Source organism: Heterodontus francisci, chromosome 8 (assembly GCF_036365525.1).
Source record: "Heterodontus francisci isolate sHetFra1 chromosome 8, sHetFra1.hap1, whole genome shotgun sequence".
NCBI lineage: Eukaryota > Metazoa > Chordata > Chondrichthyes > Heterodontiformes > Heterodontidae > Heterodontus > Heterodontus francisci.
In genome coordinates this window covers 85929317-85954571 of record NC_090378.1, presented here as the reverse complement: position 1 = coordinate 85954571, position 25255 = coordinate 85929317, and the positions used below count along the sequence as shown (strand labels likewise).

General features: G+C 45.0%; 1 protein-coding gene across 1 annotated transcript in view; it reads right to left on the bottom strand.

The window, feature by feature from the left end:
- LOC137372565 (adhesion G-protein coupled receptor D2) overlaps window positions 1-25255 on the bottom strand; it is a 329848-nt gene that overhangs the window by 259565 nt on the left and 45028 nt on the right. The window contains exons 13-17 of the mRNA XM_068036491.1: window positions 23198-23309; window positions 17814-17869; window positions 13414-13540; window positions 1250-1353; window positions 900-1002 (exon numbers count right to left, since the gene is read on the bottom strand). Of these exons, the coding sequence (XP_067892592.1) occupies window positions 900-1002; window positions 1250-1353; window positions 13414-13540; window positions 17814-17869; window positions 23198-23309 (502 nt within the window). The remainder of the gene's footprint in view (window positions 1-899; window positions 1003-1249; window positions 1354-13413; window positions 13541-17813; window positions 17870-23197; window positions 23310-25255) is intronic.

Below are 25255 nucleotides of genomic sequence, written 5' to 3'. Positions count from 1 at the left end.
GCCTCAAACTGATCCACAGTCTAAGGTAAAACTAGTTTTAGACTCCAGAACAATTCTGAGCATGATCAGCAAATGTCAAACCCATGGTGGCGGTGGAGATTTTAACTTACTTGACTCATCAGTAGTGGGGTGGGGAGGGGGGGCAGGGGGCCGGAAGTCAGGCTTCCTCTGCATGTTGCAGAGTTAATCATAGGGTGCGTGTGACATCATTGACAGATTCCTCATCTTGAAGCCAGCCCGATTGACAGACTTGACTTCCAGTCGGCAGGGAGCAGTCTGGAGGAGGCCACAGGATCAAGTAGGTCCATGTCCCGACCGGGGGAGGGGAAGGGGCCCAGAAACCTCAATAGGGCAGAAGGAAATAAAATTGGAGCCCTCCCTAGGGGGTGGATCAGAAGGGTGGCTGGGGTTGGGACAGGGGTTCCGATCACAGACGTTTGGCCAGGCAGGCTCACTGGAGCGCTGGATCTAGCAGGTAGATGGAAGCAGCCTTAATATAATGTTTAAAGTTGGTCATCTGCTCCCCTTCCTGCCTCCGTTAAAACTGTAAGTGGGTCGGTTGGGGGCTGTCAGAATTAGATTAACATTTTAACTCCCAACATGACTCAAGGCCGCCTACTTTTGGGATTAAAATTGCCTGCATGGATTCAAAGAGGTACTGAGAAACACTATTGACTGTTAAGTCTTGGTGTCTATTTTCAAAAGTACTGAGCTGCAAAGCAGTAATATTCCAGCACTCTGCCTCCACTAATGGCTTTTACTATGCTGCTCAACTACCTAGAATACCTCAATTATTTTTTTATTAAACCTCTGTGAAGTGCCTTGGAACCTTTTACTGCAGTACACGTGCTGTATAAATGCAAGTTGTAGTATTACAGAGGCCAGCACCCTTTACATACCTTACTGTTTGTTGCTGATTCACTGCTTAGTAACACGACCTGTGCTGCAATCAATGCTACAAACAAGTTCTTGTGAATAGATGTGCGGTCAGATTTTGGAATACTAGAGATTTAAACAAAGACAAAAATTATAATCATTTGGCACTTTTTTGTCACTTTAAGGAAACATTAATCTGGTACTATTGTCATTGCAGAGCAAATTTAGACTGGTAATAAAGGAACAGTAATTGTGGTTGGGATCTTTTCACACCATCCCAACATTCTCATATCACACCCCTCAACATTTCTTTTAATTTAACAGGACTTATCAAAGTATCTAAACAAAACAGCAAATCTAGTAAAATACTTACTCTAGCACTGTGAAAAGAGTCAAGGTCACCACTAGGGCACAGAGCGAAGCTCCAGATCCAATGAATGTCAGTTTATTTAAGATCGCCTCTGTCTCCAAAGCCCACTGTATAAAATATTAAAACGAAACATTGCTGGAAATTGTTGATTTGACATTACAGCAGACACCTATTTAGTGTAATTTTATATTCCATAAAATGCACAATTATCAGAGCTAAGCCCGTCCAAGATTATGTCAAGAAAACTTGCTATACCAAAGGGGGATTTTATAATTAATCAATTGGAAACCTACATTAAATTTTTAATGAAACAGAAACAGCTGGAATTCTATAGTTAACTTTTTTTTTTAAAGCTGGCAGCCAAGATGGCCACTGCAATTTGCATTTGAACACCTGGCACATTCCATGCCCTCACAGAGGAGACACATGTCTGATGAGCCTGTACCCAAGACAATGGCTTGCTCTACTGAGTGAATCACAGGAGATTGCGTTCATTAGCAGGACATTCAAAGCCATCGTGGCACAGTTACCTTGAAAGCACCAACTTTCCAGTGTAAACATTAACATCCTGAGGCCTGAGGGACTTGAATCACATTAGAAGGTTCCAGGCAATACACTGAGGCAGTCATATGACCTCTGTCCATCTCTGGGAAAGCTGGGAGTTTTCCCTTGGACAAGGCAGAAAAGCCAGTGACTGATTTTGGGCAGAAGACAGATCTCTTTCTCTCTCTCTCTCTCTCTCTCCCCAGAAGGCCTGGTGGCTGCATGCGAAGTCTAGCTGCTTCTTGCTGTATCCAAGACAAAGACACCAGGGGAAGAAAGTCACCTACAAGTCTGCTGACAAGAAAAGCCTGAACCAGGTGGGCCAGTCACAAACTGCACATTTACCAGCCAAAAACCTCAGGAACATAACTTCAGCTGGAAGACAATGGAATCAGTCAACCCCACAAACTGTGTATCAATTTTTATTTGTTCTGGACTGTAATCCAACCACAAATCTATCCCTCATCACTCTGTAATCTATTTGCGTGTGTGAGATTCTCGTGTGCGTGAATGTGCAGCTTAATTTTTTTTTCGATCGGGTTTAGATTGTTAAGTATAATAAACACACCTCTTTCTTGCTTAAACTCAAGAAAATCTGTCTAATTGGTTCTTTTACGATCACAACACAGGTAAAAGGCAAAACACTGAGGTGGTAAGCACATCCACTATTTAAAAAGGAATAAACCCTGTTGTGGTCAAATAAGAAGGAGGACAAGAGGGGAGCCTTGTGACCCCTCCTCACCTGATCATAACAAGTACATATAATTTATACTGCAGTACAAAAGCCAGTTTGTTACAATCTTGCTCCACACCCCACAGGCAATGGGAGGTCGGGGACAACTGATGAGTAAGGCAGCCCCACATCTCACTGCACCCCTAAACACCCTCATAGATCACACTCTGCCAATGCATTTCCCAAACAAGTCCTCAATCCACCCTCCTTGTTTGCTTAACCCAAGCCCTGTCAATCTGTAGTGAACACTGTACCATCCCAATGTGCAAATACCATGTAACCTAGAACATGCCATGACTTAGGAAAGTGTATAAGTGTGGCACAATTCAATTTAAAAAAAAGGGAGAAAAGGTTTGTAAATTGAAAAGTGTTTCACTATAAGGTGGAACAATTTTAGAACAGTTTAAAAAGCTTTCACTGACTAATCTCATGTGAAAGAGATCAGTATGTTTAATGAGTATAGGGATATGGGCTGGGAAATTATACAAAAATAATGAAAATTTCAAACATCCTTCTAAAAAAAAAATCATGCACTTTTGAAAAAAATGTTGTTACGTTTACGCATATCACAGACATCAGGGCCTGGATGTTCACTGCGGGCTCAGGAACCCAACAACCAGATCATTTTTGGGACCTGAACCCGTGCCACGTCAACATTAATGATGCAATGCGATTTTTAAAGGGCAAAGGCCCAAATTAGGCCTGAGGTGAGTTTGGCATCCATTTAATGGTAGCAGGAGCTTCCTGGAGGCAGCACCTCGAGACAGACGGCGATTTTAAAAGGCAAACAGCTGTCAAGACTGGACTTGCTGTTGCCTGAGGAATGGAGCAGCAGGGTGAGCAGAGGGCCAGCACTAGCCTGGGCAGGCATCCCCAGGCAGTCCCACATTTTTCCAATGCCTCCCTTGAGGCATTAACTGATACTGTCGCAGAGAGGAGACCTGTGCTCTTCCCTCCTCCCAACCAGAGCACAAATGCATAGATAGAGGTGGCCATGGAGGTCAGCAGCCAGGGAGTGATTTGGAGAACTTGCGTCCAGTGCTGAAAACGCTTTTATGATCGACTAAAGTCTGAAGAAGTGAGTGGCAAGCGACACCTAGATGCCAGGCCTCTAACTCTATATACAGCAGCGTACACACGAGTTGAGCAGACTGTGTGTCCATAGTCCTCCTTGACATTGTCAGATCAAGAGGCCAGTAGCATCACTGGGACATCAGCAAACCTCACATATGGGGCGCATATGAGCAGGGGGCATCACTGAGGAACGCAACATCGCATGTCAATGTCATGCTGGAATGGGTGAGGGAGGGCAGCCCACTCATAAATCTTTGTATCTTCACCCTGTAGGTGAAGAAAGTGCATAATCATTGAGAGATGTCTCGGGTGGGTGGCGGTGTACCGCAGCTCGCCACAGTGACCCCTATGAAGGAGGCAGCCCGGGTAATGGTGAGACTGCTATCACGTCAAGCCATGGGTGATGGCGACATGGGAGGTCAAGAACAAGGTCTCAATCTACAGGTGAAGGCATGGAGTTCACTCCTGCCCAATGCACGCTGTGGCTATATAACTGCTGTCATCTAGTGGGTTGGTTGTGCTTAGGCATCTGCTGAGTAGGCCAAGTTCTCATGACCACTTCTTGTGTTTCCCACAGGGCCAGTTGTGGAGGGGAAGCAAGATGTAACAGTTCAATTGTCATCGGCCTCCTCAGCAGGAAGAGATGTCCCTGATGCTGCACCGTCACATCACTCCTCCACACCTTCCACCAGCAAGAACAGATTCACCTCAGTTAGGCCTCAATCTAGCTTAGAACGGGGAGCATTGGATGAACCGCACCTCATGAGTGAGGAGGAAGAGGACAGTGCGGCAGAGTTAGCTTTGGGCAATCCCCCTCGGAGGACAGAGGATAGAAATGCTGGACCTCAGGTGTCATGCACAAAGCGGGTCTTTATGGAGCATCAGAGACAGATGAGTTCCCGCATGTCGGAGATCTCTGAGGCTTTGTGGAGCCATGGGTGCAGTGCATGAGCTCCTCCATTGAAAGAGTGGCCAACCACTTGAGAGCCATATGGAGCACCACTCTGAGTGGATGCAGGAGCAGCGCATTGACACGCACAGAAAGAGTGACATCCTCTGTAGCACTGACTGCTCAGTGTCGCTGATGGTGCAGAGATGCATGGATTAGATGCCAGCTGGTGGCCTCATCCAGCATACAAGGGCAGCATGAAAGGCCTGAGGCAGTCGAAGAGGGTGATGAGGGCAGCCACCCCTCAGGGGGCACCGGCATCATCCTTCATCTCCTTGGCCCCTCTGACTGAGGAACTATCTATGCTGCCGTCATGCTAGGCCCCAGCCTGCCAAAAGTGAGGCACATTAGTTTTGTCATGAACATTGATTTTAAACTGTTACTGGAGTGAAGAAAGGACTTGTTAAACAGATCAATCGTGGCTGGAAAAGACATTTGCATATTAACTGACAGTGGTTGGAAGGACAAATGACCATTCCCTGACACATTCAACCCACAATGGACCTTGATCACCAGGTACTATGTGTAAGAATAGCATTCCAGAGATTGCTAAGGTGATACAATCCAAGACGTGGTCAGACCAGTTAGTCACATGACTAACCTGCTTGGCAACCTGGGCTTTTCTGAATTGTACAAACAGTTTGAACTCAGAGTGTCTGTTTGCTCCTGGATTGAGAAGATCTCTCCTGTCTGCTCCCATCTCTTTCTCACAAGTCTCTAAATCCACCGAAGACACATGAACCCTAAGAAGAAATCTCCTACAGCGAACAAGGTTTAAGAATAATACCGGGCTCCAACGAAAAGGAAGAACTACCTACAATCAAGGACTCTACAGTGAGCTCGAAGAACCGTAACAAAAACTCTTCAGATATTCCCTCAAACTTTTCACTTTATTTTATTTCTTCTCTTTTCTGTCTGTTTGTATGTATCACGTATGCATACTAGCGTGGGCGTGTCGTGCATCCGTAGGCATTAAATGAATTAGAGTTTAAATTCAAGTTTAATAAATTTCAACTTTTCTTCTTTAAACATAAGGAAGCCTGTATGTTCCTGTTTCTTTGCCTTATAATTGGAAAGTGGTGAACAGGGATTCACCAAGAAGGAGCTAAAAACAGTGTGTTTAAAAATAAAACCCTGTTGCAGTAAGACCTGAAAGGTGAAGGCTGAAAGGGACCCCTAGACCTCCTTCTCACCTGGTCGTAACACCGCAAGACCCTGTGACAGAGGCTGCCCCTGCAATGACACCTGTGGAGGACCCCCCATGGGCACCTGCACAAAGAGGACAGAAGCCACAGGCATTTTAGCTGCATGTGGAGACAAGGAAGTAGGCTGCTTCCACGTCATCTGCAGCCTCAGGGGGAGCACCCTGCAGGAGTGGTCATGAACACAAGGCGCTGCATTGTAAAATGCACTTTATGGATCACTTGAGTGATGTTTTATGAGCTTTATGTGTTTGCTCATTCACTTATCCTTTATTATATTATTGATTATGCCAACAATTGGACTTGTGTGTTATCATTGCTTGATGTCAAAAGGGCCATAGGGTGAAGGGCCAGAGGTTGGGGGATGAGGAGGGTGGGGGCGGAGGTGGGGACCGGGGATTTAGCTTTAATGTTGTGCCAAGGTCTGTATTGTGGGACACTGTTGGTGGTGGAGACCTGAGTTTCATTCAATCTGCGTGGCAATGGGGTTACTCAAATGCATGTGCTTACGGTATAACTTTTCCCTCTGATGGAAGGTAAGTGACAGAGTCATCTGTGATAGGGGTTGAGAGCTGTTCAGGTGAAACATTGCTGAATTAGGGTGTCCCTTGTGGCCCTGCCAGCTTGCCGAGCCCTTGAGTTCTGGGATGGTCTTCCTCCAAAGCCTGGGCATCAGGCTCCTCTGGAGCTCCCCCTTCATCCTCTTCTTCCTCCTCCCCATTCTCCCTTGAGGAAGAGTGGCATTCCAAGTTCTCCTCTTCATCCAGCTCCAGACCCCTTTCTATTGTCATGTTGTGCAGCGCGCAGAAAACGACCACAATACAAGCCACCCTGGAGGGTGCCATCTGACTGGTCAAGGCAACGGAAGCACATCTTCAAGATACCAATGGTCTGTTCAATGCAGGTCTATATTAGTAGATGGCTTTGGTTAGAGTCATTGACTCATTTACTGCACCGAAGGAGGCCATTTGGCCCATCAACTCCAGGACAGTTTTTGCGCCTCTCTGCATCCATGGCTGGGTACCAGACAGGCGTCAGCAGCTATCTCCTCAGGGAATAACCTTTATCTCCCAGCAGCCACCCACAGAGTCTGAATGTTGGCCTGAAGAGGTCTGGCACTTGGGACTCTCAGAGGTTAAAGGCACTATGACAGCTGCCCCTGCGCCAGTTGTGCTTCTTGTGATCACAGCCAAGCTGGACATACTTGAGTGGAAGTCTTTTCTGTTCATGAACCTGGCTGGCTGGTCTGTCGGTGCCTTCATGGCTACATGTGTCCTCTTGGACCTGAGGGAATCCATCGATGGTGGCAAACCCCTATGCCATCTGTACCTACTCCGGCCCATCTGTCTCAAAATGGATGTAGTCCCCACCTTTGGAATATGGTATCCTTGACCTGCCTGGTGGTGTGATGAGCTGCTGACTATGGGATGCCACCCAGGTCCACAACTGATCCCTGGAATGACCCAGGTGCACAAAAAATTCAGTGCCATGGTGACCTTCACAGCTGCAGGTAGGGTCTGCCATGGGGTTGCAAGGTCTCAGGTCATTGTGCACTAGAGCAAAGATGTCAGAGAATGACTGCCTGCATAGGTGCAGTCTCCTATGGTATGGGCACTCTGTCATTTGTAGGTAGCTGACTCTTAAGCATTACTCAATGTTGTGGGCAGTGCCTTCTTCCCCTTGCAGACCCTCACTCTAATCCTCTGGCCTCCTGCTGACCAGGAGGATACATCTGCTGATGTTCTCTTACTACTCTGTCCAATGTCAGGGTAGCCTGCTCGCATTTCAGGACCCTCATCTGTCACTCATTGGTTTACCGGGACTTCCTCTACCTACCTCTGATGCCCAAGTGATGCTAGCAGCCTCACTCCTCACAAATACAAGCCTCTCAACACCAAATATGCTAACTTTGTGCCACTGGATGAACAGCTAAGTTTAAATCCCCTGTTTCACACAACTTTTGAACCCTGCATTCATTAACGCCCATGGCTCCCTGTTGTGTTCCTAACAGCTCGATCCTAACGTGCCCCAGACCCTCTATTTTCCCTGTGCTTCTCAATTGAAAATTATAAACTGTTGCTCCATAGAGACTTAATGAGCTCCACATTGGAGTATTGCAAACTCAACAAGCTGTTAGTTCGAAGTGTGTTACCAGCTCCTCCTGCCCACCCCCGCGCTTTTAAAATCGCTACGCAAACGGGAGGTGTAGGTTGTAATGAGTTCTTTATGTTGTCTGTTGCACATAATTGAGATGCGCCAAGTCCAGTTATGTTGAAGATCTCGAACAGGTTTATTACAGCTAACTATTATATACAGTACAGAGCAAACTATTTACAGAACCTTACTCTGGGTGTTACAGTTGCAGAGTGACTCTGGCTTGAAGTCACATGATTACATTCAGTATTTAGCTCATTAGCATACCAAGATATAAAAGGGACATCACTCTTAAAGGCAATCATTCAACATCTTTCAAAAGATAAGTCTCGTATGCTCCAAGAAACACACAAATCAAAATTATTTACACATGGATAGAGATTGTAAAATTTATAAATGCCGAGGCTTAAGAATCCATATATCGTTTCAGTGGTTTGACAACTCTTCCAGATATGGTTATGGTATAACCTTCTGGGGATGTGCATTTCACCCTTGGCTATTTTGGGTTTGCAGACATGCTGTCAATGTGTTGGTTGTTGTCCTGTTGTTCTATCACATCCTCACTGTCAGAGTGTGTTCTTTCGAGTCCATAATGTACAATTGGAGTGTTGCATACTTCCCTTAGTTGGCTTTGGTTCCTTCTCAACACTGCTCTGCTAGATGTTGCAATCTCGTACCTAAACTCACTACATACTTTGGCTAACTCTGCGGGTAACCATGCTCTCATTGTGGGGTGTATGACCCTGACCTTTTGTCCTACATGTAGCTGAGGTAGTTCCCACCCCTGCGTGTCGGTCATGCATCATCTTCATTCTTCCCTGTTTTTTGAGCAGTGTCTCTTGCATCTCGGAGAATTTCGATAGATGATGGCCTGGCAGAGTTGTCCGCACTTGTCTGCCAAACACGATCTCTGTTGGTGATAGTACGCCCATATCCATAGGTGCAGCTCTGAGGTGAAGCATAGCAACATGAAAATCTTGTTTCGTTGTCCTACACTTCAGATAAGTGCTTTGACTGTGCAACAATTGGAAATTTGGAGAAATAATCAGTGACTAAGATAAAGTCGCCTTCATTAACAGAAAATAGATCAGTGGCGATTTTGGACCAAGGGACTGACGGATTCTTGTGAGGGTGTAGAGGTTCTTTGCGTTGTTGTGGCTGGTGGCTCTGGCATACCTCACACATCCTCACTTACCTTTTGATGTCACTGTTGATCCCTGGCCAATAAACAGTGTCTCATGCCAGTCGTCTTGTTTGCTCTATACTCATATGGCCTTGGTGAAGTTGTGACAAGATGTCCTATCAGAGAGCTTTGGGCACAATCACTTGTTTCCTTTTGAAGGTGGCACCTCCCGAAATACTGAGTTCATCTCTATAAGGCCAAAAGCATCTGAGGGTTTCTGGCACCTCTTTTATCATGTCAGGCCAACCTTCTACAATGATTCTCCACAGTGCCTTCAGTTGTGGGTCATTGGCTGTTTCTGATTGTGGTTGGTCACATTTGTGCTGACCAAAATGCAATAAATCGATTTTGAGCACATCTTCCACCTCGATGTCCATGCTGTCTACTTGTCAATCCAGTGAACATTCTTCATTCTTGCTCGGGTTTGGCAATCTGCTCAGCATATCTGAGGTGACCATTTTGGTACCCGGTTTGTAGCAGACGGCAAAGTCGTACCCCTGTACCTTCACTAAGAGCCGCCATAGTTGAGGTGGTGAGTTTGTCAATGGTTTGCGGCAGATCATCTCCATTGGTTTGTGGTCGGTTTCCAGAGTGAACTGCTTACATGTGGAACCTTGTGATTCCAAACACCAGAGCAAGTGTTTTACGCTCTGTTTGAGTAATTGGAATGTGCTGAGGATAAACTTTTGGATCCGAATGCAATTGGTTTGCCATCCTACAGGATGCACGCTCCTAGCCCTTTCTGTGAAGTGCCGATTCTAGGATTGTCTTCTTCCTTGGATCGTAGCACTGCAGGGTACAGGTTTCTGCTGATAATGCTTGTTTGAGAGACTCAAACATATTCTGATGGTCCTCCTGCCATACAAATAGTATGTCTTTCTTTCAGAGCTCACTCTGCGATGGTGCTTTATTGGAAAAGTTTGGAATGTATGGTGCCAAGAAGTTGAAAAATCCAAGACATCTCTGGAAGTCTTCCTTGTCTTGTGGAGTAGGCATATGCTGCACATCTTCGATTTTGCCTGAATCAGGATGGATGCAACCGGAATAGATGGAGCCAAAGATATTGATCTGACTTACATTCACCTGGCAATTCTTGCTGTTAAAAATGAGCCCTTCCCGACAAGCTACTGCCATCAGTGAATGAAGATTTTGATCATATTCTTCCTTGGTTTTGCCCATTACCACAATGTCAATGGCAATGCATATACAGCTAGGCACGTTTTCTATACTTCTGTCTATGTGCTGCTGAAACAGATCTTGACTGACAGATAAGCCAAAGGATAGTTTCTGAACGTGGTGATTTCTTGAGATTCCTTAGGTGTACCGACTAATATCCATGTTTAGCATCCAACTTGGAGAAGAATTTGACTCCTGTGAACAATTCCTCTAATGTCAGAATCTTGTGGGGTCATCTCTTTCGGCAGAGATATAGAGGCCTTGGATCTAGACATAACCTGATTGCTCCATCCTTCTTCAGTATGCATGTAATTGAGCTGCACCAGTCTGTGTGATGATGCACCTGACAGATGATGCCATTGTGTTCCATGTCATCTATTTCTCACTTACGCTTTTCTTGTATGTGCATGTTGCACTTTCTGGGAGGATCGATTGACGGAATTGCATCCTCTCTGAGGTGCAGTAATGGCATCACCTTTGAAATCTCCTAGTGTCGAACCTGTCCAGTTACATTTGTTGAAGGTCGTGGACCCTTGGTCTCTTCTGCTGTGCTGGGTACCTTGGTGACCTCGTGGATGGTCACGATGTTGAGGTCTTGCCACTGCTGGTCCGCTTGTATCTACCACGTAGAATATTTGCGGTTTCCATGCTGACTTGCCACAGCAGCATTGCATTGTCAGTGTGCCACTGCAAGGAATGAGTAACCCATTGTATGCAGATAACTTTGCATTTGTCAGTTGTATCATTGATTTCCAATGACTCCAGATTCGGACTAGTAGGATATTTGCACTAGCGCCGATGTTGATCTTAACCCTGAGTGTATATTTGCCAGCTTTCTTTGTGCACGTGTTTTAATAGTGGTGAAAGCTTCCAGTTGTTTGATTTCATCAACATAATGAGTCAAGTTCACAATGTGAAATGTCTGACCGTCTTCTGACTGAGAATGACTCCACTCTGAGACTTGTCGTCTGTTTCACTGTGGACTTGGTGTATCGGCTTGCATTTACGCAGCTCTCTGGCACTCTCCTGCTGTTGTTGCCCTGTTGCTGCACCTGTCCTCTGTTTTCTTGTGTCCTACTGTGATTTCTGGCTGCATCTTTGGAGCCAGATTTCTTGCATAGGTGGGCCCAATGTCTTTTTGCACCGCATGCCTTTCACAGGTTTTGAAATGCAGGACAACTTTGCAGTGAGTGTGACAAAGTACACTTAGCACACAGCTTGCTTGCTCTTTTTAACCTGGTTATCATGCTGATACTGTTGGCTGCACCTAGCGCTTTCAGATGCTGTTGTCCAGTGACAATGGCTTCGTACTTTCTGCCATGTTCATCAAGCACTGCATCAATGCTGTGACCTTTCTTTTTCGCCAAGAGGTCTTTTTGAAATGCTGCAATGGATGTTGATACCATCACCAGCTCCATTAGTCACTTTGGCAGCTCAGTTTTGAGAAATTGCATTCGTTGCCCTAACTACAGAATCTACTGATGAACTGGTCTGTTGATTCTTGTGGCCTGTAGAACCTCAATTCCAGGTGGTGAATTCAAAAATTCACTCTTAATCGGAGCTGATCTTCTAGCACTTTCCATATCTTTGCAGGATCTTTCTGGTCCTCGTTAGTTAAGCCTCTCCCTAAAGAGATGCCCCCACAAGATTCTGACATTAGAAGAACTGAATCCCAAGTTCACAGGGGTCAAATTCTTCCCCAAATTGGATGTTAAACATGGATATTAGCCAGTACACTTAGCTAAGGAATCTCAAGAAATCACCACCTTCAGAGACTACTTATCTGTAGGCTTATCTGTCAGTCAAGATCTGTTTCAGCAATCTTTGTTTGAAAAGTTGGAACTCAGATAGGCTATCCATGGCCTTCCAGTTCATGCTGGAAAATTTAGTACCCATCTTCCTGCTGTTCTTTTGCTTAAAACTTGCTTTAAGACTTGTTCTATGACTCTGCACTATTTCCCCTTTAATAAATTCTCTGTTGTTTATACTAGCTGCTTGGATTGAGAGGAGCAGGTATTCTACAGTGCTGTGTATTTATCTGGCTTGTCGCACTTAAGCTTGTCTGTTTACACAGCCATTCAGTAGGCAGTTCAATTGCATTTTTTTGATAGCCTGTCTGTTTACACAGCCATTCAATAGGCAGTTCAATTGCTTCTTTTTATGCTAAGAGTTTGTTTATGTTCTTCACGCTCAAGTGTTAATGGTATTGTTATAGCTATGGCTGCGTGAATGAAAGCTCTTCTTCATGCTCGAGTGATTTAATGTTTTTTAAACTTTGGCTGCGTGGATGAGGCTGTGCAGTGATTGGAGGATTCCCACGCTTTTTGCAATCGGACGCCTCCTGTAATGGCATTGACCTCGAACAGCCTGGGAAAGAAATCGGGTCTTCCCTGTTTTTTTTACACTGAGCTTTCAAAAATAAATCGATTTTTAAGCACTTCAGAGCTTTTTCTTTTTAACTGAGATTCTTGACCGTTGGCACAATGATTCACCCGATTTACTTGCAGCCCGTTGTTCTGATATCTGTCTTCTACAGCTGGAGGTAAGTTCCTTTTCTCTGTCTACTGTTTGGGCTGACACCATCTGAGATCACGATTCTCAATGCACATCTGCACCTGACCTTGCCCCCACAGGAGTTTGAAAATCCGGTCCAGGGTTTCATCAAAATTTATTTTCAATTTCAGCCTGACTTCATTTAATGTGGGAACATAAATGATTCCTTTGTTGCTTTTTTCTCAACAGCAAGGGCTTTTACTCACAACCAGGCATGTTAAGACAGTATGTCACAAGCAGGCAAACCTTATTAACATGGGTGAAAAATGTCAAATTGCTACAGAAGTTATGTTGGATTGTCAGGAAAGCTTTGTTGGTTCAATGTAGCAGATGTTCAACCAAGCACTAATACATGCACACAAGCTCCACATTGTTCCCAAAGTGGAAAATTATTTCCAGTCAGGTCTATCACACATCAATCTCAATTACTCAGTCACACTGTGTAATCCAGACTGGTTCACACCAAACTCAGTATAGGGAACTGGATTCAAGTTCCCAAACATTACTCAAATAAGCATACCAGAATGGAAAAGCAATCTCCATGGACTATTTCTTTGAAGGAAGGAGACATGCACTCCCCTCTCTTAATTGCAAACCTACCTGTATTTCTGTGAACTGCATCAACACAGCAAAGTTGGTTGTGTGGTTACAAAAGCAGATTGTGATCTCAGACTCAAACTGTATTACTTGGCAACCTTGTTTTGACCATCCAGCATAATGTCCATCTCTGAAATAAACATTACAAAAATATCCAGCCTCTGAAAAGTATAAATGCCTTAGACTTTCAAATAATCAAATAAACAATAAGCAAATGTTTTATTAAAATTAGTGGTTAACTGGGAAGCAGGTATATATTTTGAAAAGGCATTTCTTGCATTAACTAATAGCTAGCATAGAAATGTATCTGATACTTTATTAAGAAAATTAGTAAGTAAATATAAGTATGGAACAGAATCAGCAGGGACACAGGGAAATCAATGCTAGGTCAGTTGATCTCTGTTTCAAGGTTAGGGTACTGCTAGTGCCTATGGGGCATGAAGGGGAAAAGTCAACCTAGGTTCCTCCTCTTGACTGATATCCAGTAACCCCAGCTGGATTGGAGGGGTAAATTTTCCCCTCACAGAGTCATAGAGTCGTATAGCACAGAAACAGGCCCTTCGGCCCACTGCGTCCATGCCGACCATAATGCCTATCTATACGAATCCCACCTGCCTGCATTAATTCCATATCCCTCTATACCTTGCTCATTCAAGTACCTGTCCAGATGCCTCTTAAATGTGCTACTGTTCCTGCCTCCACCACCTCCTCTGGCAGCTCATTCCAGATACCCACTATCCTTTGTGTGAAAAATTTACACCTTTGATCCCTTTAAACCTCCTCCCTCTCACCTTAAATCTATGCTCTCTAATTTTAGTCACCCCTACCATGGTAAACAGACTCTTGCTGTCTACCCTATCTATGCCTCTCATAATTTTATATACCTCGATCATGTCCCCTCTCAGCCTCCTTCGCTCCAGGGAAAACAGACCCAGCCTATCCAATCTCTCTTTATAACTCAAGCCCTCCAAACCAGGCAACATCCTTGTGAATCTTTTCTGCACCCTCTCTAGCTAATCACATCTTTCCTGTAGTGCGGCAACCAGAATTGCACACAGTACTCCAAATGCGGCCTAACCAACGTTATGTACAACTGTAACATGACGTCCCAACTCTTGCACTCAATGCCTCGGCCGATGAAGGCAAGCATGCCATACGCCTTCTTCACCACCCTGTCTACCTGTGTTGCCACTTTCAGGGAACTATGTACTTGCACCCCAAGGTCTCTCTGCTCAACAACACTCGCCAGGGCCCTGCCATTCACTATATTTGTCCTGCCCTGGTTTAACTTCCCAAAATGCATCACTATGCACTTGTCTGCATTAAATTCCATTTGCCAATACCTTGCCCACTTTCCCAGTTTATCTATATCCTGTTGTAACCTTGGACAACCTTCTTCACTGTCCACTATACCACCAATTTTGGTGTCATCTGCAAACTTACTAATCATGCCCCCTACATTCACATCCAAGTCATTAATATATATGACAAACAACAGAGGGCCCAGCACCGATCCCTGCAGCACACCACTGGTCACCGGCCTCCAATCTGAAAAACAACCCTCCACTACCACCCCTGCCTCCTATCACCAAGCCAATTTTGTATCCAATTGGCTAGCTCACCCTGGATCCCATGTGTTCGAACCTTCTGGAACAGCCTACCATGCAGGACCTTGTCAAAGGCCTTGCTAAAGTCCATGTAGACAACGTCCATCACCCTGCCCTCGTCAATCCTCTTGGTCACCTCCTCGAAAAACTCAGTCAAATTCGTGAGACATGATTTCCCACACACAAAGCCATGCTGACTATCCCTAATCAGACCATGCCTTTCCAGATGCATATAAATCCCGTCTCTCAGAATCCCTTCCAATAACTTTCCCACCACTGATGTAAGGCTCACTGGCCTGTAGTTCCCTGGCTTATCCCTACTGCCCTTCTTAAATAAAGGCACAACATTAGCTAGCCTCCAGTCTTCCGGTACCTCACCCGTGGCTAACAATGACACAAAAATCTCTGCCAGGGCCCCAGCAATCTCCTCCCTTGCTTCCCATAGCATCCTAGGATACACCTGGTCAGGCCCTGGGGATTTATCCTCCTTAATACACTTCAAAACTTCCAACACCTCCTCCTTTGTAATGTTGATATGCTCCAGGATATCGCTGTTCCCTCCCTTGAACTCACAAGCTTCCATGACCTTCTCCACGGTAAATACAGACGAGAAGTATTCATTTAAGACCTCGCCCATTTCCCATGGCTCCACACATAGATTACCACACTGATCCTTAAGGGGACCTACTCTCTCCCTAGCTACCCTTTTACTCTTAATGTACTTATAGAATCTTTTAGGATTCTCCTTTATCTTATCTGCCAGGGAGGTCTCATGGCCCCTTTTTGTCCTCCTAATTTCCGTCTTAAGTGTACTACTACATCCCCTATACTCCTCGAGAGTCTCGCTTGATCCCAGCTGCCTATGCCTGACATACGCCTCCTTCTTTGTCCTGACCAGACCCTCAATATCCCTCATCAACCAAGGTTCCCTAAACTTGCAAGCCTTGCCCTTCCATCTAACAGGAACATGCCGGCCCTGAACTCTTCCTATCTCACTTTTAAAAGCCTCCCACTTGCCAGACGTCCCTTTACCTGTAAACAGCCTCTCCCATTCAACTTTTGAGAGTTCCCGTCTGATGCCATCGAAATTAGCCTTCCCCAATTTAGGACTTCAACCTGAGGACCAGTCCTATCCTTTTCCATAACTATCTTGAAGCTAATAGAGTTATGGTCACTGGTCCCAAAGTGCTCCCCCACTGACACATCAGCCACCTGCCCAGCCTCATTTCCTAAGAGGAGGTCGAGTGTAGCCCCTTCTCTAGTAGGGCCATCCACATACTGCTTCAGAAAACTATCCTGGACACACTTAACAAATTCTTCCCCATCTGATCCCTTAGCACGAAGGCAGTCCCAGTCAATATTAGGGAAGTTAAAATCACCTACTGTTACAACCCTATAATTCCTACACCTATCTGTGATTTCCCTACATATATGCTCCTCCAATTCCCTCTGACTATTGGGGGGCCTATAGTATAATCCCATCAAAGTGATCACCCCTTTCTTATTTCTAAGTTCTACTCGCTGGACATTCCCCCCAGGATATCCTCTCTAAGTACTGCCGTGATGTCCTCCCTAATCAATAGTGCAACTCCCCCCCTCTCTTACCTCCACCTCTGTCATGCCGGAAGCATCGGTACCCCGGAACATTGAGCTGCCAGTCCTGCCCATCCCTCAACCACGTTTCCGTAATAGCTATAATATCACAATCCCACGTACCGATCCATGCTCTGAGTTCATCTGCCTTACCTTTAAGGCTTCTTGCATTAAAGAAAATGCAGTTTAGCCTACCAGACCTTCCACGCTCCCTGTCCTGCCCCTGCCCAGCCTGCCTACTGGACTTGCTTGCTTTAACCTCTACATTTGCCTCAACTATCTCATCGGAGAGACTACTTTGGGTCCCACCCCCCTGCAATACTAGTTTAAACCCTCCCGAGTAGTACTAGCAAATCTCCCCGCAAGGATATTGGTCCCTTTCCAGTTCAGATGCAACCCGCCCCTCTTGTACAGGTCACCTCTGCACCAGAAGAGATCCCAATGATCCAAGTAGCTGAAGCCCTCCTGCCAACACCAGCTCTTCAGCCACGCATTCATTTGCCTTCTCCTCCTATTCCTACCCTCACTAGCTCGTGGTACAGGGAGTACTGAGATTACAACCCTCGAGGTCCTGCTTTTTAACCTTCTGCTTAACTCCCTATATTCACTTTGCAGGACCTCATCTCTCTTCCTGCCTATGTCATTAGTACTAATATGGACCACGACTTCTGGCTGCTCACCCTCCCCTTTCAGAATGTCCCACAACCGCTCCGAAACAACCTTGACCCGAGCACCAGGGAGGCAACATACCATCCTGGACTCTCGTTTGCGGCCACAGAAATGCCCATCTGCACCCCTTACGATAGAATCCCCTTTTCCTCCCCTGCTGTGCAGCAGAACCCTCCATGGTGCCATGAACTTGGCTGTTGCTGCTTTCCCCTGGGAGGCCCCTATTTGCTAATGACAGGGAAAAATGGTGGGAATATCTGCTTTATTCTCAGCAACTTTTCTCTCGCATTAGAAAATGGAGATAAACACACTGAATGCAATGCCCTCAATTCAAGCTGTCTGGTGACAATCTGATCCCTTTACCATTCGGGCAAGTTACTACACAATCTGCACACCCACAGAAGGAGACATGAGTACGTGTAACTGCCTTCAGGAAAACACAGGGATAATGGGAAAGGGGTGGGGCAGTGGTTATGAGACATTTCTATCCTTAAAATACAGTGGTTTGTACTGTGTAACTGTCAGGGTACTTACTGAAGACTGAAGTTCCAAAACACACATGTTGGGATAGCAAATTTGGAAAATCCAACCTTGAAAAAGAACATAACAGTTGTCAATCTGGCCAAACCCAAATCAGTGCTGGATTTCAACAATACTGCTTTTTGATATCGTCATCCAAAATAATAGGTTTACATCTACACTGAATTAAAACAAGGCTGTAGAGCTACTATGTGAATGAACTTGAGCAGTTTTCATCCAATCTACATGGCAAAACTAAGACCACATCAAGGACTCAAAGGAAACAGATCTGACACTGAAAGACAAGTATAATGGCAGTGTTAGTTATTGCTGTAGGATGGCAGTAAAGGTACCAAAGGGAGGATACTGCGTACTAGATCCCTGTTTGCATCTCCATCTGGGCTTTTTGAACTTAAGAGGTATAAGAAGTGCCCATCCTGCCTCCCAGCAACCCAGTTGCCTCAAAAAGGGACCCTGCTTTTTTCTAGCTAGAGGATTAGTGCTCATTTATGCTGGTGACTGTGTTATGAACAAAGAACAAAAGAACAAAGAACAGTACAGCACAGGAACAGGCCATTCGGCCCTCCAAGCCTGCGCCGATCTTTATGCCTGCCTAAACTAACACCTTCTGCACTTCCAGGGCCCATATCCCTCTATTCCCTTCCTATTCATATATTTGTCAAGATGTCTCTTAAACGTCGCTATTGTATCTGCTTCCACCACCTCCCCCGGCAGCAAGTTCCAGGAACTCACCACCCTCTGTGTAAAGAACTTGCCTCACACATCCCCTCTAAACTTTGTCCCTTGCACCTTAAACCTATGTCCCCTAGTAACTGACTGTTCCACCCTGGGAAAAAGCTTCTGACTATCCACACTGTCCATGCCACTCATAACTTTGTAAACCTCTATCATGTCGCCCCTCCACCTCCGTCGTTCCAGTGAAAACAATCCGAGTTTATCCAACCTCTCCTCATAGCTAATGCCCTCCAGACCAGGCAACATCCTGGTAAACATCCTCTGTACCCTCTCCAAAGCCTCCACATCCTTCTGGTAGTGTGGCGACAAGAATTGCACACAATATTCTAAGTCTGGCCTAACTAAGGTTCTGTACAGCTGCAATATGACTTGCCAATTTTTTATACTCAATGCCCCGACCGATGAAGGCAAGCATGCCGTATGCCTTCTTGACTACCTTATCCACCTGCGTTGCCACTTTCAGTGACCTGTGGACCTGTACGCCCAGATCTCTCTGCCTGTCAATACTCCCAAGGGTTCTGCCATTTACTGTATACCTCCCACCTGCATTAGACCTTCCAAAATGTATTACCTCACATTTGTCCGGATTAAACTCCATCTGCCATTTCTCCGCCCAAGTCTCCAACCGATCTATGTCCTGCTGTATCCTCTGACAATCCTCATCATTATCCGCAACTCCACCAACCTTTGTGTCGTCCGCAAACTTACTAATCAGACCAGCTACATTTTCCTCCAAATCATTTATATATACTACAAACAGCAAAGGTCTCAGCACTGATCCCTGAGGAACACCACTAGTCACATCCCTCCATTCAGAAAAACACCCATCTACTGTTACCCTCTGTCTTCTGTGACTGAGCCAGTTCTGTATCCATCTTGCCAGCTCACCTCTGATCCCGTGTGACTTCACCTTTTGCACCAGTCTGCCATGCGGGACCTTGTCAAAGGTTTTACTGAAGTCCATATAGACAACATCCACCGCCCTTCCCTCATTAATCATCTTCGTCACTTCCTCAAAAAACTCAATCAAATTAGTAAGACACGACCTCCCCTTCACAAAACCATGCTGTCTCTCGCTAATAACTTCGTTTGTTTCCAAATGGGAGTAAATCCTGTCCCGAAGAATCCTCTCTAATAGTTTCCCTACCACTGACGTAAGGCTCACCGGCCTATAATTTCCTGGATTATCCTTACCACCCTTCTTAAAGGGTGCTTCTATATTTTTTGTTAAATTTTTTTGAGGATTCATATTTAAATTGTGGAGATAGATTCATTGGAAGGCTTAAGATTTCATAGAAGCTGGACTTTGCTTTATTGTTGACAGTTCATTGAAAGGACACAGAGATGTTTTTTTAAAAACAACCTTGCTGGAAGTCATGTGTTTTAAGCGTAATAAACAACAGAAACCTTGGTGACCTGGGGAAGATGTTTACAGAGAAGCCACATGTCAAGGTTTATGGAGGTCAAAAGGTTGACTTTCTGTTTTGGGTTTTGGATATTGTTTTCAAGTCAGTGGGGGTGTGAACCGTTTTGAAAACCATTGGTGTTGCCTACCAAGGAAAAAAGAAACGCCCAGATCATCTCTTTCTCTACCTCTTTGAAGAAACCCAGCATAATCCAGTGTGGGATAGTTAAAATCCCCAGTGCTGCATCTCTCCTGAGAAGCTGAAAAACCCTGCGATTCAAGTCTTCTGGCTGAAACCCCTGATGCCACATGTCTCCTGGAAAGCCTACCAGACGATTTCTTGACATTTCCAAAATGAATTGCTTCTGAAAAGATCCCAGTGAACCGTCTCCGTATACCCAGACACCAGACTGAAACGGACAACTGACATCCTTCCATATCGTCTCTTTTTTCTTCAAGAATTAGCAAGTATTTGGCCAAATTATTCATTTTTTGTATCGGATCTCTGCAGAGAGAATTTCTGTATTTTTTCAGTGTGTGTATGTGTGTGTGGGGGGGAATTTAAAAAGGGAACTTTAATATTTCAATGTGTGTTAATGCTTTGCTTCATTACAGGATAAGTTTTGTTTGATAATAAACTGATAATTTTGTTGTTTATTAAAGAAACCTGGTTGGTGTATTTTATTCTGGGATAAAGAGCAGAGTATATGATTGATCAAATTGGTAACTGGGTAAACATTAAAAAAAAATATGCTGTGACCTGCAGAGAAGTGGGACTAGAAAAGACAGTGCACTCCTCCCAGCTCAGTCGTAACAACTGGTTAAAGCACCTCTGGAGTCATGTCTTGGGTAATTTTTAATATTGCTGACATTTCTTAAAAACGTTTTGCACAATCTCATCTTCGTCACAACAATTTATATCTCTTTTTTTAAAAGGTCGCTAAAAGATTTGTCTGCGAAAATGCCTGAGATGCTTAAATAAATATTGCAGAACAGTAAGATAGTCTGGACACAAGAACACATTTTGAGGACAAAAATGTATTCCTATAACTACTCTGCAATCTGCATAATGATATCTACATTTTTGAGCATCTTGGACAGAGCCATGTACTCACCTACTGTAATGTTAATTTTTTAAGTTTGTTAATGAATGAACTCAAACAAGTCGACTTGCTACTCTCATTTATAAATTGGCATGGGCATAAATTATCCAATCTTTTCGCCTTTGAGTCATGGATACAAGCCTCTTGTTTTGGTTAGGAGGACTTGTCATACTTCATCTGAATGCAAACTAATCCATGTAAAGTGATGGGACTGGTTAGACCCGTTTATGTTTTCCTGCCCCTTCTCATATGCTCCTAATTAAATACAGTTTCCTTGAGGACAATTGGGACCCTATGTAATTTATCCACCCTGTCCAGTGGTGAGAAAAATTAACCCAAATTTTGCCACTACAGTTTACTGAAATTCCACGAGGTTGGATCATCACTGTGTGCAAAATTAGAAGATGAAGGGAGATCAAAGATTGAGTCATAACCAATGACATGATTCACAGAGAGAATGACACAAAATTTTGATCCATTGCAAGCACAATACATCAAAAGAAAAATGCCTAGTGTGCATGTAGAGCAAACTTTGATTTGTTATTTTCAAAGTAGTATAGTCCAAAAACTAGCTGTATCGTGCATTTGATTCAACTTGAATAATTGAGCTGGAGATTAGTCAGGGGCTTTGTTCCATGTGCTACTTGTCTTATAATATTGAGAAAGGAGCTACTAACAGGCTTTGTCGCAGGGGTCGGCAACGTGTCCGTACACGGACACCAGTGCCCGTGGTAAAAGATTTTGAGGTCCGTAACTAGTAAGTTCAGGGACGAGAAATTTCCCATTGGTTTCTGCAGAACGGCTTTGAAAAAAAAAAATTGGGTTCCGATTTTTTTTTAAAAGCCCGCTGGAAAATCCCGAATCTGTCCGAAGTTCAGAAATGCTGTTCCTGCTCTCAGCAACGGTCGGGGAGAGAGGTGGGGAAAGAGAGAGGGCAGGAGAGAGAGAAAGAGGGAGGGGGGTGGGAAGAGAGAGAAAGAGAGAAGAGAGAGAGAGAGAGAGAGAGAGAGAGAGAGAGAGAGAAAGGGAAAGGGGAGAGAAGAGGGGGAGTGAGAGAGGAGACAGAGAGAGAGAGAGAGAAGGGGGGAAGAGGGGAGAGGTTAGGAGGGAGAGAGAGAGTGGACAGAGAGAGGGGGAGAGGGGAGAGAGCAGAGAGAAGAGGGGAGAGAGAGAGAGGGGACAGAGAGAGAGAGAGAGAGGGGACAGAGAGAGAGAGAGAGAGGGGACAGAGAGAGAGAGAGAGAGGGGACAGAGAGAGAGAGAGAGAGAGAGAGGGGACAGAGAGAGAGAGAGAGAGGGGACAGAGAGAGAGAGAGGGGACAGAGAGAGAGAGAGAGAGAGAGAGAGAGAGGGGGGACAGAGAGAGAGAGAACAGAGAGATGCGGGAGGAAGAGGAGGAAGGAGAAGGGGGGAAAAGCATGGGCACAGAGGGAAGAGAGAGAAAGGAGGAGAGTGAGTGAGGGGGGCGGAAGATGGACACAGAGAGGGGAGAGAAAGAGAGGGGACAGAGATGGACACAGAGAGGGGATAGGGATTGACAGAGAGAGAGTGAGAGGGGAGAGAAAGAGATCAAGATCACTCTGGACAGACAGACATCTATCCGGATTCTCTGCATCACTACATCAAATGTGCGGGCAGACATTGACTACTTGTGCAAGCAAAAACAATGCCAGGTATCTCATTAAATAGGGAGAAATGCGTTTTAAATCGGACTGTGTTTTGATAACATTAGGTTGGCTACACACTTTATATGCAGATTAATTGCCCCCGTGTCCATGGCTGAGCAAATAATTGTCAAATGTGCATGGTGCAACATATTGATGCCTATCCCTGCTTTTTCAGTCAATAAAGGGGAAATATGAAATGAGCCAAACTGCAAAAAAAAAGAACCAGTGAATTGTTCTCAAAAGTATAAGGAAACAAATTGTCTTCCAACAATCTATTATGCAAGGTCTACAGGATTTTCCAATGGTTTCCAAAATACTGTTGTTTAGAAAGGTAATAATTCTGAGCTATTTTGAGAAATAAAATGAAATGTTAGTTCTTTTAAACTAGAACTTTAGAAACTATAAACTTTATGAATACAGTTCTAATCAAGTAATATTCTATTTGAGGAAGATTCTCAATCTGCTTACCACAGCCCGATGGGATAGAGAGTACTGCACAGCAGTGGGGATGTTCCTTGCTCTGACTGGATCACGTACAGTTGACGAGATAACAGCTGTTTGAAGCTGGCTTGTCTGTAAACTGGAATCATAATACATAGAGTTGTATCGGCTGCTTATACAGCAAAAAGCACAGAAATTCACCTACAATACTTTCTGTGGTCTGTATGTGCAATAAAAGATTAAATGTTCATCTTGTCTTCCAATTTGTGAGGTAATTACCAGTTCTTTTTTGATATTGCAGTGGTCAATTAGCCTGTTACTTTACTGTTAAAATCATTAATTACAGAATCATAGCATCTGATTTGTTGTACAAAGAGTAAGCATAATAGAATACAAGAATACTTGGTAGCTTATGAACAAGTAATAAGATCCTGCAACCTCACACCTGAATATCCTTCTGTCATTACCAAATTCAGATGACATGCTGGCCAAGGGTGAGCAAATTGAAAATGGTTTATTAAGAAACAGCAACAGGTTAGCACTCAACACGATGGGACTTGCACCAGCACAGAACCAACCACAAGAAATGTAGCCTCTTTAGCAGACTCCAATACACACAGAGTAAGACAAGGCCCAGATCAAATGCATTAGTTGATATCAAAAACTCCATTCCATGCACAGTATGTTACATGTCAATGAGGCACAAGCATTCCCGTATTGCATTCTCCTACATTTTTCCATACAAGAAACCAGACACTCTGCACTAACCAACATTATAAATGTTAATAGTATGCATTTTCTATTCGTTCCTAGGACGTGGGCGTTGCTGGCTAGATCAGCATTTATTTCCCATCCCTTGAGAAGGTGGTGGTGAGCTGCCTTCTTGAACCGTTGCAGTCCATGTGGGGTAGGTGCACCTGCAGTGCTGTTAGGAAGGGAGTTCCAGGATTTTGACCCAGTGACAGCGAAGGAACAGCGATATAGTTCCAAGTCAGGATGGGGTGTGGCTTGGAGGGGAACTTTCAGGTGGTGGTGTTCCCATGTATCTGCTGCCCTTGTCCTTCTAGGTGGTAGAGGTCGCGGGTTTGGAAGGTGCTGTCGAAGGAGTCTTGCTGCGGTGCTGCAGTGCTTCTTGTAGATGGTACACACTGCTGTTACCTTTCATCGGTGGTGGAGGGTGTGAATGTTTGTGAATGGTGTGCCAATCAAGTGGGCTGCTTTGTCCTGGATGGTGTCGAGCTTCTTGAGTGTTGTTGGAGCTGCACCCATCCAGGCAAGTGGAGAGTATCCCATCACACTCCTGACTTGTGCCTTGTAGAAGGTGGACAGGCTTTGGGGAGTCAGGAGGTGAGTTACTCGCCGCAGGATTCCTAGCCTCTGACCTGCTCTTGTAACCATGGTATTTATATGGCTGGTGATGCTACCTTCCATGACAGCACTTCTGATATGGCTTCCTTTTTCCTCAGCCGAGGATTCCCCCCCATTGTGGTTGACAGGGCCCTCAACCGTGTCCGGCCCATTTCCCGCACCTCTACCCTCACCCCTTCCCCTCCCTCCCAGAACTGCGACAGGGTTCCCCTTGTCCTCACTTTCCACCCCATCAGCCTCCATATCCAAAGGATCATCCTCCGCCATTTCTGCCACCTCCAGCATGATGCCACTACCAAAGGCATCTTCCCCTCCCTTCCCCGTCAGCATTCCGAAGGGATCGTTCCCTCCATGAAACCCTGGTATACTCCTCCATTACTCCCACCACCTCGTCCCCTTCCCATGGCACCTTCCCCTGCAATCGCAGGAGGTGTAATACCTGTCCATTTACCTCCTCTCTCCTCACTATCCCAGGCCCCAAACACTCCTTTCAGGTGAAGCAACGATTTTACTTGTACTTCTTTCAATGTAGTATACTGTATTCGCTGCTCACAATGTGGTCTCCTCTACATTGGGGAGACCAAATGCAGACTGGGTGACCGCTTTGTGGAACACCTCCGCTCAGTCTGCAAGCAGGACCCCGAGCTTCCGTTGCTTGCCATTTCAACACTCCCCCCTGCTCTCATGCTCAAATTTCCATCCTGGGATTGCTGCAGT